The following is a 14448-nucleotide window of genomic DNA, read 5'->3' as shown; positions in this document are numbered from 1 at the left end:
TTTGTTTTGTTAAATAATCTTTCACCATCTTTTAGTTGACAAAGAAAGTTCTATTAATACGCCAATCTATTGCCAATATTAATCTTCTCAGAGAACCAATCTGATATGAAAACGTAACCTATACAGAAAGAGTTAAGGTAATTTATCAAATTTTAATTTTGAATAAATTTAAAATTTACAACTTTGGAAAAAAAAAAATAACAAAAACAAAAAACTCCAACGTTAGTGGTGGTTTCATGGTTATGCTTCATTTCTTTTTTTAAATGACTTTTTAATAAAATTACAAATTAGTTATTTAATTAAAAATTTTAAAAGGCATAATCTAATATAAAAAAGTTAATTGTTAAACGCGTATGCATGTAGTAAAAGACTAATTATTGTAAAATGTCAAGATATTTAGTTTGTTTTTGTTGTTCTTAACTAGCCGAGACAAATAATTTTTTTCAAATAAAATTGAAGCGTGTGGCAAGAGGCTAATCGTTGTAAAATGTCAGAATTCATTTTATTTCTGTTGTTCTTAACCGCCGAGACAAACGAATTTTGTCAAATAAAACTGACAATTTATTGTTCACAATGGCTCAAAATTTTGTTAGAAATACCAAACAAGTTAAAAACTTTCCTGTTGTTAACTTGTTAGTTGTTTCAAAGAGGCTATTTTAGGTGGCTGCCGGTCTGTTGTTACAAAACTCCCCAGTCCCCAGTCCCCAGCCACCCCCACCACCCACCACCCCCATCCACTCAGCCCCTGAAAGCCACTAAGCCGGTCACCCGTGCCTTACTCGTCGCCATCCCACGGCCCGCAAATCCGACGCTGTCCGAAGACGTTGGCTCTTCAGTGGAATCCTCGTCCTCGGCGGCAAACCGGAAACACCCGACGCTGTCCGAAGACGTTGACTTTTCAATGGAATCGCCGTCCTCGGCAGCAAACTGGAAATACCAGACGCTGTCCGAAGATGTTGACTCTTCAGTGGAATCGTCGTCCTCGGCAGCAAACTGGAAACACTCGGTCCTGTATTTGTCTTTCCTCTGCTCAGTCATCTACTTTTTTCACACCCAAATCTCTCACAATTTGCTAATCGGCCATCGGCCTGTCAGAGTAAAAAAAACCAGCCCAGATCTTCCCCTTCGTTTCCGGTCCGACGGAACCTTCAAAATCCTGCAGGTAATTACTCATCGTCTTCTTATGCTTTTACTGTATGATCTATAAGATTAGCTAAATGATTAGGATTTTAATGGGGTTTTCGTTAATTAAGGTGGCTGATATGCATTACGGGAATGGAAGGTTGACTCGCTGCCGAGATGTGTTGGACTCCGAGTTTGACTGGTGTTCTGATCTCAACACCTCCCACTTCCTGAGGAAGATGATTGAAGCTGAGAAGCCTCATTTCATTGCTTTTACAGGTACATTTTTTTGTTTCTCCGACATAAAAAATGTTTTATGATTTTTTGTTTTGTTTTGTTTTTGTTTTTGTTTTGGTTGGCTGTCTGAGTTTTTAGGTATATATTTTCTTTTTGTTTTTGTGGATTTTGTTCCATGATAATTTGATTAGGATGCTAAACCAACTTAATTGGTTATCAAAGCTTAATTAAACATCTAAACCAAGAAAAACAAGAAAAACAGTCATATCAAAGTCCACAAGGATGAATGCTTAAAACTAAAACTTGTTGATTATCTCTAGGTTATATATTAGGTGCAACTCTTGCCTCTGGACCTTCATATTTTTTTACCTTCTATACCAAGGCCTAAGTTCTTCATGCAGCACATTTACGAGGTGGCAAAAAGTTAAATGTGGTCTTAGTTAATTTAGGAGTGGAATTTTTTGCCATTCTACCGTACCATACTATTACCATACCGATTTTGTGCCATTTTATATGCCAAACGGTAATTTTATCGAACCAAAGATATTTGGTATGGTATTGGTATCCAAATCCTACCGAATATATCGAATCCACCCAATTCATGCATCCAATGAAGCCATAATCCAGTAAACTTAATTCCTCAGTTATGCAAGTGTTCCTAAGTGATTGTTGGCACAAATTATCTGAAAAGAAAGCCAACTGTACTTATAGTTTACAATGTGTTATGGCCCAACTTTCAACTTACAGATGCACACACAAGTATCGGTTTTGACTTGGTTCTTGCAAACAGGAGATAATATATTCGGGTCAAGCTCTGTTGATGCTGCTGAATCCATGCTTAGAGCATTTGGTCCTGCCATTGATTCAGGAGTTCCGTGGGCAGCAGTTTTAGGAAACCACGACCAAGAATCTACGATGACACGTGAGGAACTGATGTCTTTTATCTCACTTATGGATTATTCAGTTTCACAAGTTAATCCATTAGCTGAGGATCTCTCTAAAGGAGGAAGCGCGAAAAACATTGATGGATTTGGCAATTATGATCTGAGAGTATATGGTGCCCCGGGATCCTATTTGGCAAACACAAGCATCCTCAATCTTTTCTTTCTTGACAGTGGAGATAGGGAAACTGTTGAAGGAGTTCAAACTTATGGTTGGATTAAGGAATCTCAACTCCATTGGCTTCGTGACATTTCTCAGGGATTTCAGGTATACTTTCAACAAATGCAATGCATAAGAACAATGCTGCTGCATTTTGTTTCATTTGTTCTGATTGGTTTCTAATTGTTCTGATGATTATGAATTGAATTGAGAAATTTTTTCGTACTTGCTTGGTAAAGTGACATTTTCATTAAAATTCACATATTCATTTCTGTATTTAGTGGAAATGTGTTCCCTATGTTTTCAAAAAACATTAACACCCCCCACTCTTGTTTGCAAAATTGCAATTCCATACCTGCATCAAGTTGTTCATCCTGTATTTTGTATGATTTGCTCATCATGTGCGTCCTTTCCCCACAAGGGAGGTTTCGTTAGATTTAGATTTCATTAACATGTTGCAAGAAACACACTAACAGGGCCACATTGGATATCTAGATCGCTCAGCAGAGGCTTTTCCTCCGGACAAACCACCAGCGCTTGTATTTTTTCATATCCCAATTCCAGAGGTCCGGCAGCTGTGGCACAAAAAGATTGTTGGCCAGTTTCAGGAGGCTGTGGCATGTTCAAAAGTGAACTCAGGAGTTTTGCAGACCCTTGTATCCATGGGAGACGTGAAAGCCGTGTTCATGGGACACGATCATACCAATGACTTCTGCGGGAATCTTGATGGTATTTGGTTTTGTTATGGTGGGGGCTTCGGGTACCATGGTTATGGAAACGCTAGGTGGCCAAGGAGAGCAAGGGTCATATTGGCAGAACTTGGGAAGGGAAAGAAAGGCTGGATGGGCGTTGAGAGGATTAAGACATGGAAGCGTCTTGACGACGAGAAACTGAGCAAGATTGATGAGCAAGTCTTGTGGAAACATGAACCAGCAGGATAGTCCCGATTCATAAGGTATCCTATTTCTACTAAAAAAATTCTTCTTTTGAGGGTTACTTTTGGGCCTGCAATGGAAATTAGATCGAACTATTTTGGTTTTGCATTGCAATCGAGGAAACACGTAATTATTCAAATAAACACTCTTTATTGGTAATTTAAAAAAATTGGTATTTCAAACCGTTGAGGAAGTTTAAAACCTGTTGAAAAGAGGATGATCAAATGCAATACTGTTTAGAGTGAGCATGTGTATTGAGGAAGTAGGAACTGCTAACTAGGTCGACATTTTTCTTCCCCGTCTCAATTTTCAGGCACTAGCAGAGGAACTGCCCATATGCCCTCACGAGTTTTTCCGTACACTGCTTGATTTAGCATCAGAGAGGAGAGGACTGTTTATGTGAAATTCCGTTCCTAGATTTCACTATTGCAAACTCCGTATTTGTATTAAGGATATTTTATATTATTTTTGGGAATTTATATTAAGGGTAAAAGATTGTTTATTACCCTCATGTTTCATGGTTTTCAACATTTAGTACATCAAGTTTTTTTCGTCTCAGTCATACCTAAAGTGTAAATTTTGGGACAGTCTCATACATCTGTTAGTCAAACTGTTAAGTCTTCTGTTAATCGATGACGTGGCGTCCACGTGGACAATGACTGGGCGCCACGTGTCAATAAGGGGTCCACTTGGAATTAAAAATTCAAAAAAAATATTAAAATAATTAATTTAAAAAATATTATATATATATTTTTTTAGAAGTTGTCTTCTTCCTGAACCCCCCCAAATGACCCTCCCTCCCTTCTCCCTCCCTTCTCTCCTCTGCTCCCACCCAAGTCGCCGCCGCCACCCCATCCCCGATTGACCAGGCCCACCTCCTCCGGGTTTGCACCATTCAACAGAACTCGCCCGAGTCACATCTCCACTCGAACCTCAACTGTTTCGCCTTCCAACTCACCCACGAGTTCTTCCTTCAAATCTGCAACTCCTTCCTCTTTTCATGGCGGCCTGTCTTCCACCCAGATCTGCAACTCCTTCCTCTAGATTTGCAACTCATTCCCACCACCCCGATTTCTTTAACGCCATGAATGGGTTTGGATTTGGGTGCGATTTGGGGAATTTGAATGTGGTGGTTGAGGATTTATGTGGGTCAAAGCTCGTTGTTGAGGCGAGATTTCTGGTTTTGAAGTTGAAGGAATCGATTCGGCCCGATGGATGTGCAGCGAATAGAAGGGAAGGAGAACGGAGGGAGAAGGGAAAGGGGTCGGGGGTTTTAGGAAGAAACACCTTTATTTATTATTTTTTTTTGTAATTTTGTAATGTTTAATGTTTAATACCCGGGTGCTCGGGTGGAGAAGATGAAAGGGGTGGAGGGGATGAGGGGTGGAGGGTGGGGATGGAGGAAGGGGGTTCTGGGTTGGTTTTGGGCTTTTTTTTTAATATAATATTTTTAAAAGTAATTATTTTAATATTTTTTTTTTCAATTTTTAATTCCAAGTGGACCCCTTATTGACAGGTGGCGCTCAGTCATTGTCCACGTGGGCGCCACATCATCAATTAACGGAATACTTAACACTTTGACTAACGGATGTATGAGACTGTCCTAAAATTTACACTTTAGGTATGACTCTGAGACGAAAAAAACTTGATGTACTAAATGTTGAAAACCACAAAACATGAGGGTAGTAAACAGTCTTTTACCCTTATATTAAATTTAGATTTTAATTAAACTAATTACGAAGTTTGAATTTTGGTCAGTAATCATTAAAAGTGGACTTTATGGGGTCACACTAAGTATAATTGGATAGAGTTTGATCCTACGAGTGCGTAGGCAAAAACAGTTCGCGAATTGAAGTTGAAATGAAGAAATTAGAGATGTTTTAGTTGTTTGAAAAATAAAAATAAAAAGAGAATTGGGCCAATTAGAGGGGGAAGAAAGGAAGGGAAAGGAGGGAGAGAAAACCACCCCAAACTAGATCCCCTAACAACCTGCGACCCGACCCGATGGCATCCATGTTTTCCAATGCCTATCATGGTGGTTTTTCGGCGAGTTGAAGCCACTCACCACCTAGAAAACATTCCCCATTGTTCCCTTTACCAATTCCACCCCAAAATGGAAGAAATTTGGCTTGATTTCACAAAGAACCACATCGGTGGGTACGGATGACACACCCCGACCGAGATCAAGGCATGGTGGCCGTCACGTGAGAGTGACGTAGCCATGTGCACAATGCGGAAGCAATAATGAAAAGAAATATATGAATAATCAAAAACCAAATTACTATAGTACACAACTAAACAGGAAGTGATCGGAGTTAGTTACAAACGTAAATACTCCTAATCAGAGCATAGTAAGTCTAGGTGCAGTCTAGTAGGACAAGTACTAGTTATATAGTACCAGAAATGTCCTACTATTATTTAGGTAGGTCAGAATTGCTGACGTCCTTAAGCCACCAACAGCAAGCTTACTTAAAACCTGGAGGGGCGCAAAACAGAAAACGTGAGTGGGTAAAAACAAATGTTTTACAAAATCAGTTTCTTTATCAACATATCTAACCCCTCGCTGTAAAACATATATAATTTTTCCCAGAATCAAAATATAAGCATATATATATATATATATATATAAAATCATATCAATTCAATTCATGCTTCACATAATCATTTTCAAACATATGTCATGCCAATATTTAACAGAGTAATCAATTCAGGTAAGAATAAATTCATAGAAATATGATATGTTATCCGGAACCCTAAGAATAAATTCATAGAAATATGATATGTTATCCGGAACCCCTGTGGTAGTCTATACGGCTGAATTCATAGCTCAAAGTTACTCTAGCCGGAGTCACTACAATGACCTATACGGCAACATACTGCACATAAGTCGGAACCACTAAAAAGGAGTCTGTACGACAAGATTGGGTGTAATATAATTATGCTCAATTCTATTCTCTCATAATAGCCGGGCGATAAATCGCTAGTCACTTACGAGTCGGAACCATAAATAAGGTCTGTACGACAAGATTGTGCACTTAAGTTGGATCCAATTTGAGCATATAGTGCGGGAGGTGACGTAAATAAACAGGCATGTACTTTATATCTCTGGCTAAATCACAATCACCCTAGGTGCAATTTTATGAGCTCAACATTATTCAATCACATATCAAATAATCGATGATTCACATAACCAAACGTAACTTACCTGAACTTACCTGTGTCTTCACAGCACCACATTTATATATATATGCAACCATGAAATGCATATTCAGAATATAAAAGCATTTGACATATTATTTCAAAGCATACTTTCCTAAAAATGCATTTCTGGGAAATATATCAAGGATATAAGTATATACTGAAAACAAAAGCCCACTCACTGATATGTCGACGGGTCCCGAGTCGCCCCTGAATACGCTCGTCTTTGGGATAAGCCTCACCTATATGCGAATTAACTATAAAAACGTTATTTTAAAGCACATAGACAAAACTATCTAATAACTTCTCATACAAAGCTCAATTTTGGTATTTGAATATACCAGTGTGACCTACACAACTCACGAACATCGTGAAATTTTTAAAATAATTTTTCTGTGGCTCACGCGCCCTCACGCGCCGGGGAAGGCAAGGCGTCACGCGCCCTCACGCGCATCACCTTCAACCTCCAGACACCGGACAGCGTCGTCGGCACCGGATTCTGGGCAGACCTGCAACTGCCTTTTTCTCGCTCGTTTTTGCACCATTTTTTATAAAATTTTCACCAGAATGTCATAAATCACGAGAGAAAGAAGGTTATACCTCTTGGAAGCTTCAAATCCCTCGAAAACTCGTCGGGAGAATCTTACCAAAACCGGCCACCTTCGAACCTCGTGATCCCGATGTCAAAACTAAGCCAACGAAGCACTCCGAGCTTCATGAGAACCTCATAGAGCTCGCTGTGAACTTGAATTGTCCTAAAACATAACCATTCAAAAGTTCATAAATAGTGCTCAACTCGGAGCTTGAATTTTCAACGTGATATCGAACGAGTTCTTCCTTGAAATGGGTACCTTTGAACTCGTATGGTCCTCATGAACACAATGGTACCATTTTCTGCCTCAATCTGTGAAGATTTGGCTTGGTTCAAGGTTGTCCGTACGGAGGAGAGGGAAGAGAGAGTGAGTCCGAGAGAGAGTACGGGAGAAAATAGAGAGAAAAGGTATGGATGTGTGTGTGTGGTTCCAAAATGTACACCAATCAAAACTCTTTAATCTTTTAGCTCTAATTGGGTCCAATTAGTTAGGGATAAAACTAATTGACCCAGTCTCTTAACCCAAAATACAAACACATACTCGACGCTCAAGGGTAAATTCGTCTTTTCACAACCACGATAATTATTTCTTGGGACAGGCTGTGACAACTGAGGTTCTATGGTGGCGATCCATCAATCTTGAAGCTAACTCCGTCAACCATTACCACCAATAGACACCCCTCACCCCCAGGAACAAAGCCCATGCTTTGGTTGGGGCGTCAAAGTTGTTTTGGAGTCGAATTAAGAACACCCAAATTTAAGGGTTTCCGATGGTTCGAGGGCGATTTGAGGTGTTTCTCGGCCAAATTGAACTTCGACCCAGGTATGAAAGTTATTCCTCTCGTTGAACTCTACTTGCCTGTAAACTTTGGTAATTTTTAGCTTTAGTCGGAAAATCAAGTTTTCGTTCGCCAGAAACCGCCACTTGCGGCGACGCGTGCCCAGTGGGCCGCCGATGCTATCTTAAGCTAAATTGATGTCCTTATATCAGATTTGATATTTGTATGGCGTGGTTTGATTGTTTGAACCTAGTTTCATTACGATACATCACTTGATCATTATATGAATTGACGATCTGATCGTTGGATCGTCACCAAACCTTAATATGTTATGGTACATAACTTTTGAGGACCATAGGAACTGATGAATTGGAAATTTGATGTACAGATCTTCCCAAATTGAATTTCTAAGTTTTTAAAACCAAACGTTGATAACAACCTAAATTCTAGCAATTGACGGATATCCGACTGTTGGATTGTTCCGAAATTTTAGAATATTGTTCTAGAAGACAAATGAGATCCTTGGGAAGTTACGGATCGGAAATCCATAGGCAGATGTTCCAGATAGACTTGTATAGGGTTATGGACCCACCATAGACGGAAAGTTGATCTTTGGTCAATATGTTGCGAATTGAGGGTTTAGTGGGCCTATATTGGTTAGTGAGTTATCTTGGTTAATGTATACATCAGTTTACATGTATGGGACATCATATTGTGAAATATATATGTGTTCATTCATCTTCTTAATAATGTGAATGATAAGTATGATAAATGTTATGACAATGTGATCCTAGAATCCTATTAGATGTATTCGGTAGAATTTATATACTTGTGTGACATATTAGCTGGTGGCTATGAGAAGTTGATGGTGTAGGTGACTAAGTTGTAACTCATAGGGGTTGAGTTGTGGGTAGGTTGTGTGTTGAATTTACTGCACCATGTAGCAGTGGTGCATGGATGGTCCTGCTTGGTATATCCGCGTTGGGGGACCATACGTATTTCAGGGGTGATCATGCTTGGTATATCTGTGATGAGTGATCACTACCTGCACAATGAGATTATGCTATGGGCTTGGTATATCCGCGTTGGGGGGCCATACGCATTCTAGGAGTGATCATGCTTGGTATATCCGCATTGGGTGATCATTACCTAAAGCTATATGATACAGTCCTGCTTGGTATATTTGCGTTGGGGGACTGTTAGGGGTGATTATGCTTGGTATATCCGCATGGGGTGATCACTGCCTACGTTATTAGACTATGCATATGGTTCTGCTTGGTATATCCACTTTGGGGGACCATACGCATTCTAGGAGTGATCATGCTTGGTATATTTGCTTTGGGTGATCACTACCTAGAGTTTGGATGTGGTCCTACTTGGTATATCCGCGTTGGGTGATCACTACCTGCACAATGATGATTAGTTGTACTTGGTACATTCCGACAGGCGATTATATTTTAGTTTGATTTCGTTGAGTGGTCTGGAATCCTTGCTCTTACTCATTTTCATAAGGTTAGTCCGACCCTAGATTCAAGTGAATGGGGAATACCCACAGTAGACCTTGTGAATATAAATGAAATTCACCATGTTATTACTTATAATCCAAGTGGGGAATTATGTAGAGTTCTTTAATTAAATTCATGAAATGATATGTTATTTCATTGATTGATTAACGTAGTTAGACGTTAATATCGTGCATCTTTGATTCATGGATTTGATTAATTGACGCGATTGTGGAGTATCGTTGGATATGATTGTTATTAATACAATTAGATTAGTTGATCAATGTGACTAGAGGATACTATTGTGCTTTGTTGATTCTTTGATATATTACGTGCTATGAATTGTGATTTTATGTTGAAACGTAGTGATTTATATGATGGATGAAATAGAAACCTTGATTGTCATGTGGGTTCGTTATGTAGCTTGAATCCAATAATTCATGCTTGTCCAAATGATTGATTGAGGAATGTTATGCCTTTCGGCTTGAACGGACTGTGATATATGTCGAATTATAGCGAGGGGTGAACTACAAATAGCTTGATCCCTTTTTAGAGTACGTAGGCAGTCTAACGAGGAGGTTAGATACATCCATAAAGTATATGGAAAATTACTATGAGATTCGATTCTCGAGTTATGCTTTGCCATATTCTGCCATATCCCGAAAGCGGGGTATGTTAGATATACATGTAATTGGTGACTTCACGTATTGATTTTGGATGTACGTCGGAATTGGGACGTGACAGTTTATACGTCTTAGTAAATTACTGTCGACAAATCTTTCTGTTGTTTTCGTCTTGATAAACTCGTTTTATTTGGGTTGGAGGGTATCCCTCTCAACTGTGACCTTACGGAATGACCATATGTATTTGTTCACTCAATGTTCATGTTTGTAGTTTATGTAGTGAGAAGATGTTTGTAATATAGTAATGTCAACCGGCAAACAAACTTGAACAAGGCAAAAGCATCAGAATTTCACAGCTGTCAGGCACATTTACGCCGTTTTCATTTCTTTTTCTCATGTAAATATTTGTTTGTTTTAATGAATAACATGCTGTGATTACATTCAGAAGACGAATGTTGTGGTAATTAAAGAATGCCTTTTTTGTTTCATTTGGATTGTGGATGAACTTTCTGGGCTACATTTGGATTGTGGGCTACTTTTTGACTAAGATATCATCACTACCTAAAACTTCAGATATATCGTCACTGCTATTATATAGGCCTGGCAATTTCTGACACGACCCGATAACCCGACACGACACGACACGAAATTAACAGGTGTTCGAGTCGACACGATAACGAAACGGGTCGTTATCGGGTAACCCGATAAGCACCTGTTAAGATAACGGGTTTGTTCGGGTATACACGTGGGTAACACGATACACGATAAGCAGAATATTAATTTAATAATTTATAACCCTAAAAAAATACTATAATAATTATATATATATATTAATTTAACAATTTTATACCCCTAAAAACTATAATAATTATATATATATATATATATTATATTAACTATAATAATTATACCCAAAATATTAACTATAATAATTATATATATATATATTAAATTTTATACCCCTAAAAACTATAATAATTATACATACAAAATAAATAGATTTAAATCTACTTAATAAATAAATACATATATACACACACACACACCATTGAACTTCATGGGATACGAATTATACGAAACTAATTTCAACGATCCAACCGTCAAACATGTTTGTATATACTTCGAGATCGCATACATCAAAAATTGCAAAAAACAAACATTCACAGATCAAGTAACGGGACAAAACTTTTCGACGGTTATAAACGAAAAATCACGATTTAACGGTCATTTTAACTCCGATTTTGATGATTTTTTACAAACACACTCCTTGACCCTATATGAATACAATGATTGAATTCGATCTTCAATTTAAAATATTTACACTAGTGGATACCACAAAATCTTATGTTATACTTAATAAAAGTATGAATAAACTCTTAAGTATTAGTGAATCTATTGTTTTGATGGGATACTCATTCTACAAAACTAGTTTCAATGATCCAACCGTCAAACATGTTTGTATATACTTCGAGATCACATACGCTAAAAATTGCAAAAAACAAACATTCAGAGATCAAGTAACGGGACAAAACTTTTCGACGGTTATAAACGAAAAATCACGATTTAACGGTTATTTTAACTCCGATTTTGATGATTTTTGACAACTACACTCCTTGACCCTATATGAATACAAGTAATGAATTCGATCTTCAATTTAAAATATTTACACTAGTGGATACCACAAAATCTTATGTTATACTTAATAAAAGTATGAATAAACTATTAAGTATTAGTGAATCTATTGTTTTGATGGGATACTCATTCTACGAAACTAGTTTCAAAGATCCAACCGTCAAACATGTTTGTATATACTTCGAGATCGCATACGTCAAAAATTGCAAAAAACAAACATTCAGAGATCAAGTAACGGGACAAAACTTTTCGACGGTTATAAACGAAAAATCATGATTTAACGGTCATTTTAACTCCGATTTTGATGATTTTTTACAACCCCACTCCTTGACCCTATATGAATACAATGATTGAATTCGATCTTCAATTTAAAATATTTACACTAGTGGATACCACAAAATCTTATGTTATACTTAATAAAAGTATGAAAAAACTCTTAAGTATTACTGAATCTATTGTTTTGATGGCATACTCATTCTACAAAACTAGTTTCAATGATCCAACCGTCAAACATGTTTGTATATACTTCGAGATCGCATACGCCAAAAATTGAAAAAAACAAACATTCAGAGATCAAGTAACAGGACAAAAGTTTTCAACGGTTATAAACGAAAAATCACGATTTAACGGTTATTTTAACTCCGATTTTGATGATTTTTGACAACTACACTCCTTGACCCTATATGAATACAAGTAATGAATTCGATCTTCAATTTAAAATATTTACACTAGTGGATACCACAAAATCTTATGTTATACTTAATAAAAGTATGAATAAACTATTAAGTATTAGTGAATCTATTGTTTTGATGGGATACTCATTCTACGAAACTAGTTTCAAAGATCCAACCGTCAAACATGTTTGTATATACTTCGAGATCGCATACGTCAAAAATTACAAAAAACAAACATTCAGAGATCAGTTAACGGGACAAAACTTTTCGACGGTTATAAAAAGAAAAATCACGATTTAACGGTCATTTTAACTCTGATTTTGATGATTTTTTGCAGCTACACTCCTTGACCTTATATGAATACAATGATTGAATTCGATCTTCAATTTAAAATATTTACACTAGTGGATACCACAAAATCTTATATTATACTTAATAAAAGTATGAATAAACTATTAAGTATTAGTGAATCTATTGTTTTGATGGGATACTCATTCTACGAAACTAGTTTCAATGATCCAACCGTCAAACATGTTTATATATACTTCGAGATCGCATACGCCAAAAATTGCAAAAAGAAAACATTCAGAGATCAAGTAACGGGACAAAAGTTTTCGACGGTTATAAACGAAAAATCACGATTTAACGGTCATTTTAACTCCGATTTTGATGATTTTTTACAACCACACTCCTTGATCATATATGAATACAACAATTGAATTCGATCTTCAATTTAAAATATTTACACTAGTGGATACCACAAAATCTTATGTTATACTTAATAAAAGTATGAATAAACTATTAAGTATTAGTGAATATATTATTTTGATGGGATACTCATTCTGCGAAACTAGTTTCAAAGATCCAACCGTCAAACATGTTTTTATATACTTCGAGATCGCATACGTCAAAAATTACAAAAAACAAACATTCACAGATCAAGTAACGGGACAAAGGTTTTCGACGGTTATAAACGAAAAATCACGATTTAACGGTCATTTTAACTCCGATTTTGATGATTTTTTACAACCACACTCCTTGATCAAATATGAATACAACGATTGAATTCGATCTTCAATTTAAAATATTTACACTATTATATTATACTTAATAAAAGTATGAATAAACAATTAAGTATTAGTGAATCTATTGTTTTGATGAGATACTCATTCTACGAAACTAGTTTCAATGATCCAACCGTCAAACATGTTTATATATACTTCGAGATCGCATACGCCAAAAAGTGAAAAAAACAAACATTCAGAGATCAAGTAACGGGACAAAAGTTTTCGACGGTTATAAACGAAAAATCACGATTTAACGGTCATTTTAACTCCGATTTTGATGATTTTTTACAACTACACTCCTTGACCCTATATGAATACAATGATTGAATTCGATCTTCAATTTAAAATATTTACACTAGTGGATACCACAAAATCTTATGTTATACTTAATAAAAGTATGAATAAACTCTTAAGTATTAGTGAATCTATTGTTTTGATGGGATACTCATTCTACGAAACTAGTTTCAATGATCCAACCGTCAAACATGTTTGTATATATTTCGAGATCGCATACGCCAAAAATTGCAAAAAACAAACATTTAGAGAGCAAGTAACGGGACAAAACTTTTCGACAGTTATAAACGAAAAATCACGATTTAACGGTTAATTTAACTCCGATTTTGATGATTTTTTACAACTACACTCCTTGACCTTATATGAATACAATGATTGAATTTGATCTTCAATTTAAAATATTTACACTAGTGGATACCACAAAATCTTATGTTTATACTTAATAAAAGTATGGTATAGTACTATTGTTTTATTTTTTTTCATAATTATTTTGGTAAACTTCTCATAATTTGAATGATTTTTAATGTTTGGTTTTTCTATGCTTAGTTTATGCAGAAGAGAGTTATGACGTGGAAAACCTTACTGAAAACATCATCAACATAACTCTTGAAGGCAATAGATCAAGCCAAAGTTCCAATGCAATTTCATGATGATCGATGTAAATCGAGGATTTTGTAAATTGAGGTTTAAAC

At 36.5% G+C, this 14448-nt stretch overlaps 1 protein-coding gene across 1 annotated transcript; it reads left to right on the top strand.

Moving 5' to 3' along the window:
- Positions 1 to 491: 491 nt before the first annotated feature.
- On the top strand, positions 492 to 3880 carry LOC103433728 (probable inactive purple acid phosphatase 28). The gene is made up of 5 exons (XM_008372001.4): positions 492 to 1162; positions 1254 to 1401; positions 2150 to 2568; positions 2937 to 3415; positions 3709 to 3880. Exons 1-4 carry the CDS (start codon positions 902 to 904, stop codon positions 3399 to 3401), a joined length of 1293 nt encoding a protein of 430 aa, XP_008370223.1. The 5' UTR covers positions 492 to 901; the 3' UTR covers positions 3402 to 3415; positions 3709 to 3880.
- The last annotated feature ends 10568 nt before the right edge of the window (positions 3881 to 14448 follow it).

Source organism: Malus domestica, chromosome 04 (assembly GCF_042453785.1).
Source record: "Malus domestica chromosome 04, GDT2T_hap1".
Taxonomy (NCBI): Eukaryota; Viridiplantae; Streptophyta; class Magnoliopsida; order Rosales; family Rosaceae; genus Malus; species Malus domestica.
Note: the sequence above shows the minus strand (reverse complement) of the source record. Positions and strands in the feature narration are given on the sequence as shown.

Coding starts and splice junctions, on each gene's coding strand:
- LOC103433728 (XM_008372001.4), top strand. CDS start 902: ATGGAATCGCCGTCCTCGGCAGCAAACTGGAAATACCAGACGCTGTCC. Junction 1,163..1,253: donor GAACCTTCAAAATCCTGCAG/GTAATTACTCAT, acceptor TCGTTAATTAAG/GTGGCTGATATGCATTACGG. Junction 1,402..2,149: donor TCATTTCATTGCTTTTACAG/GTACATTTTTTT, acceptor TCTTGCAAACAG/GAGATAATATATTCGGGTCA.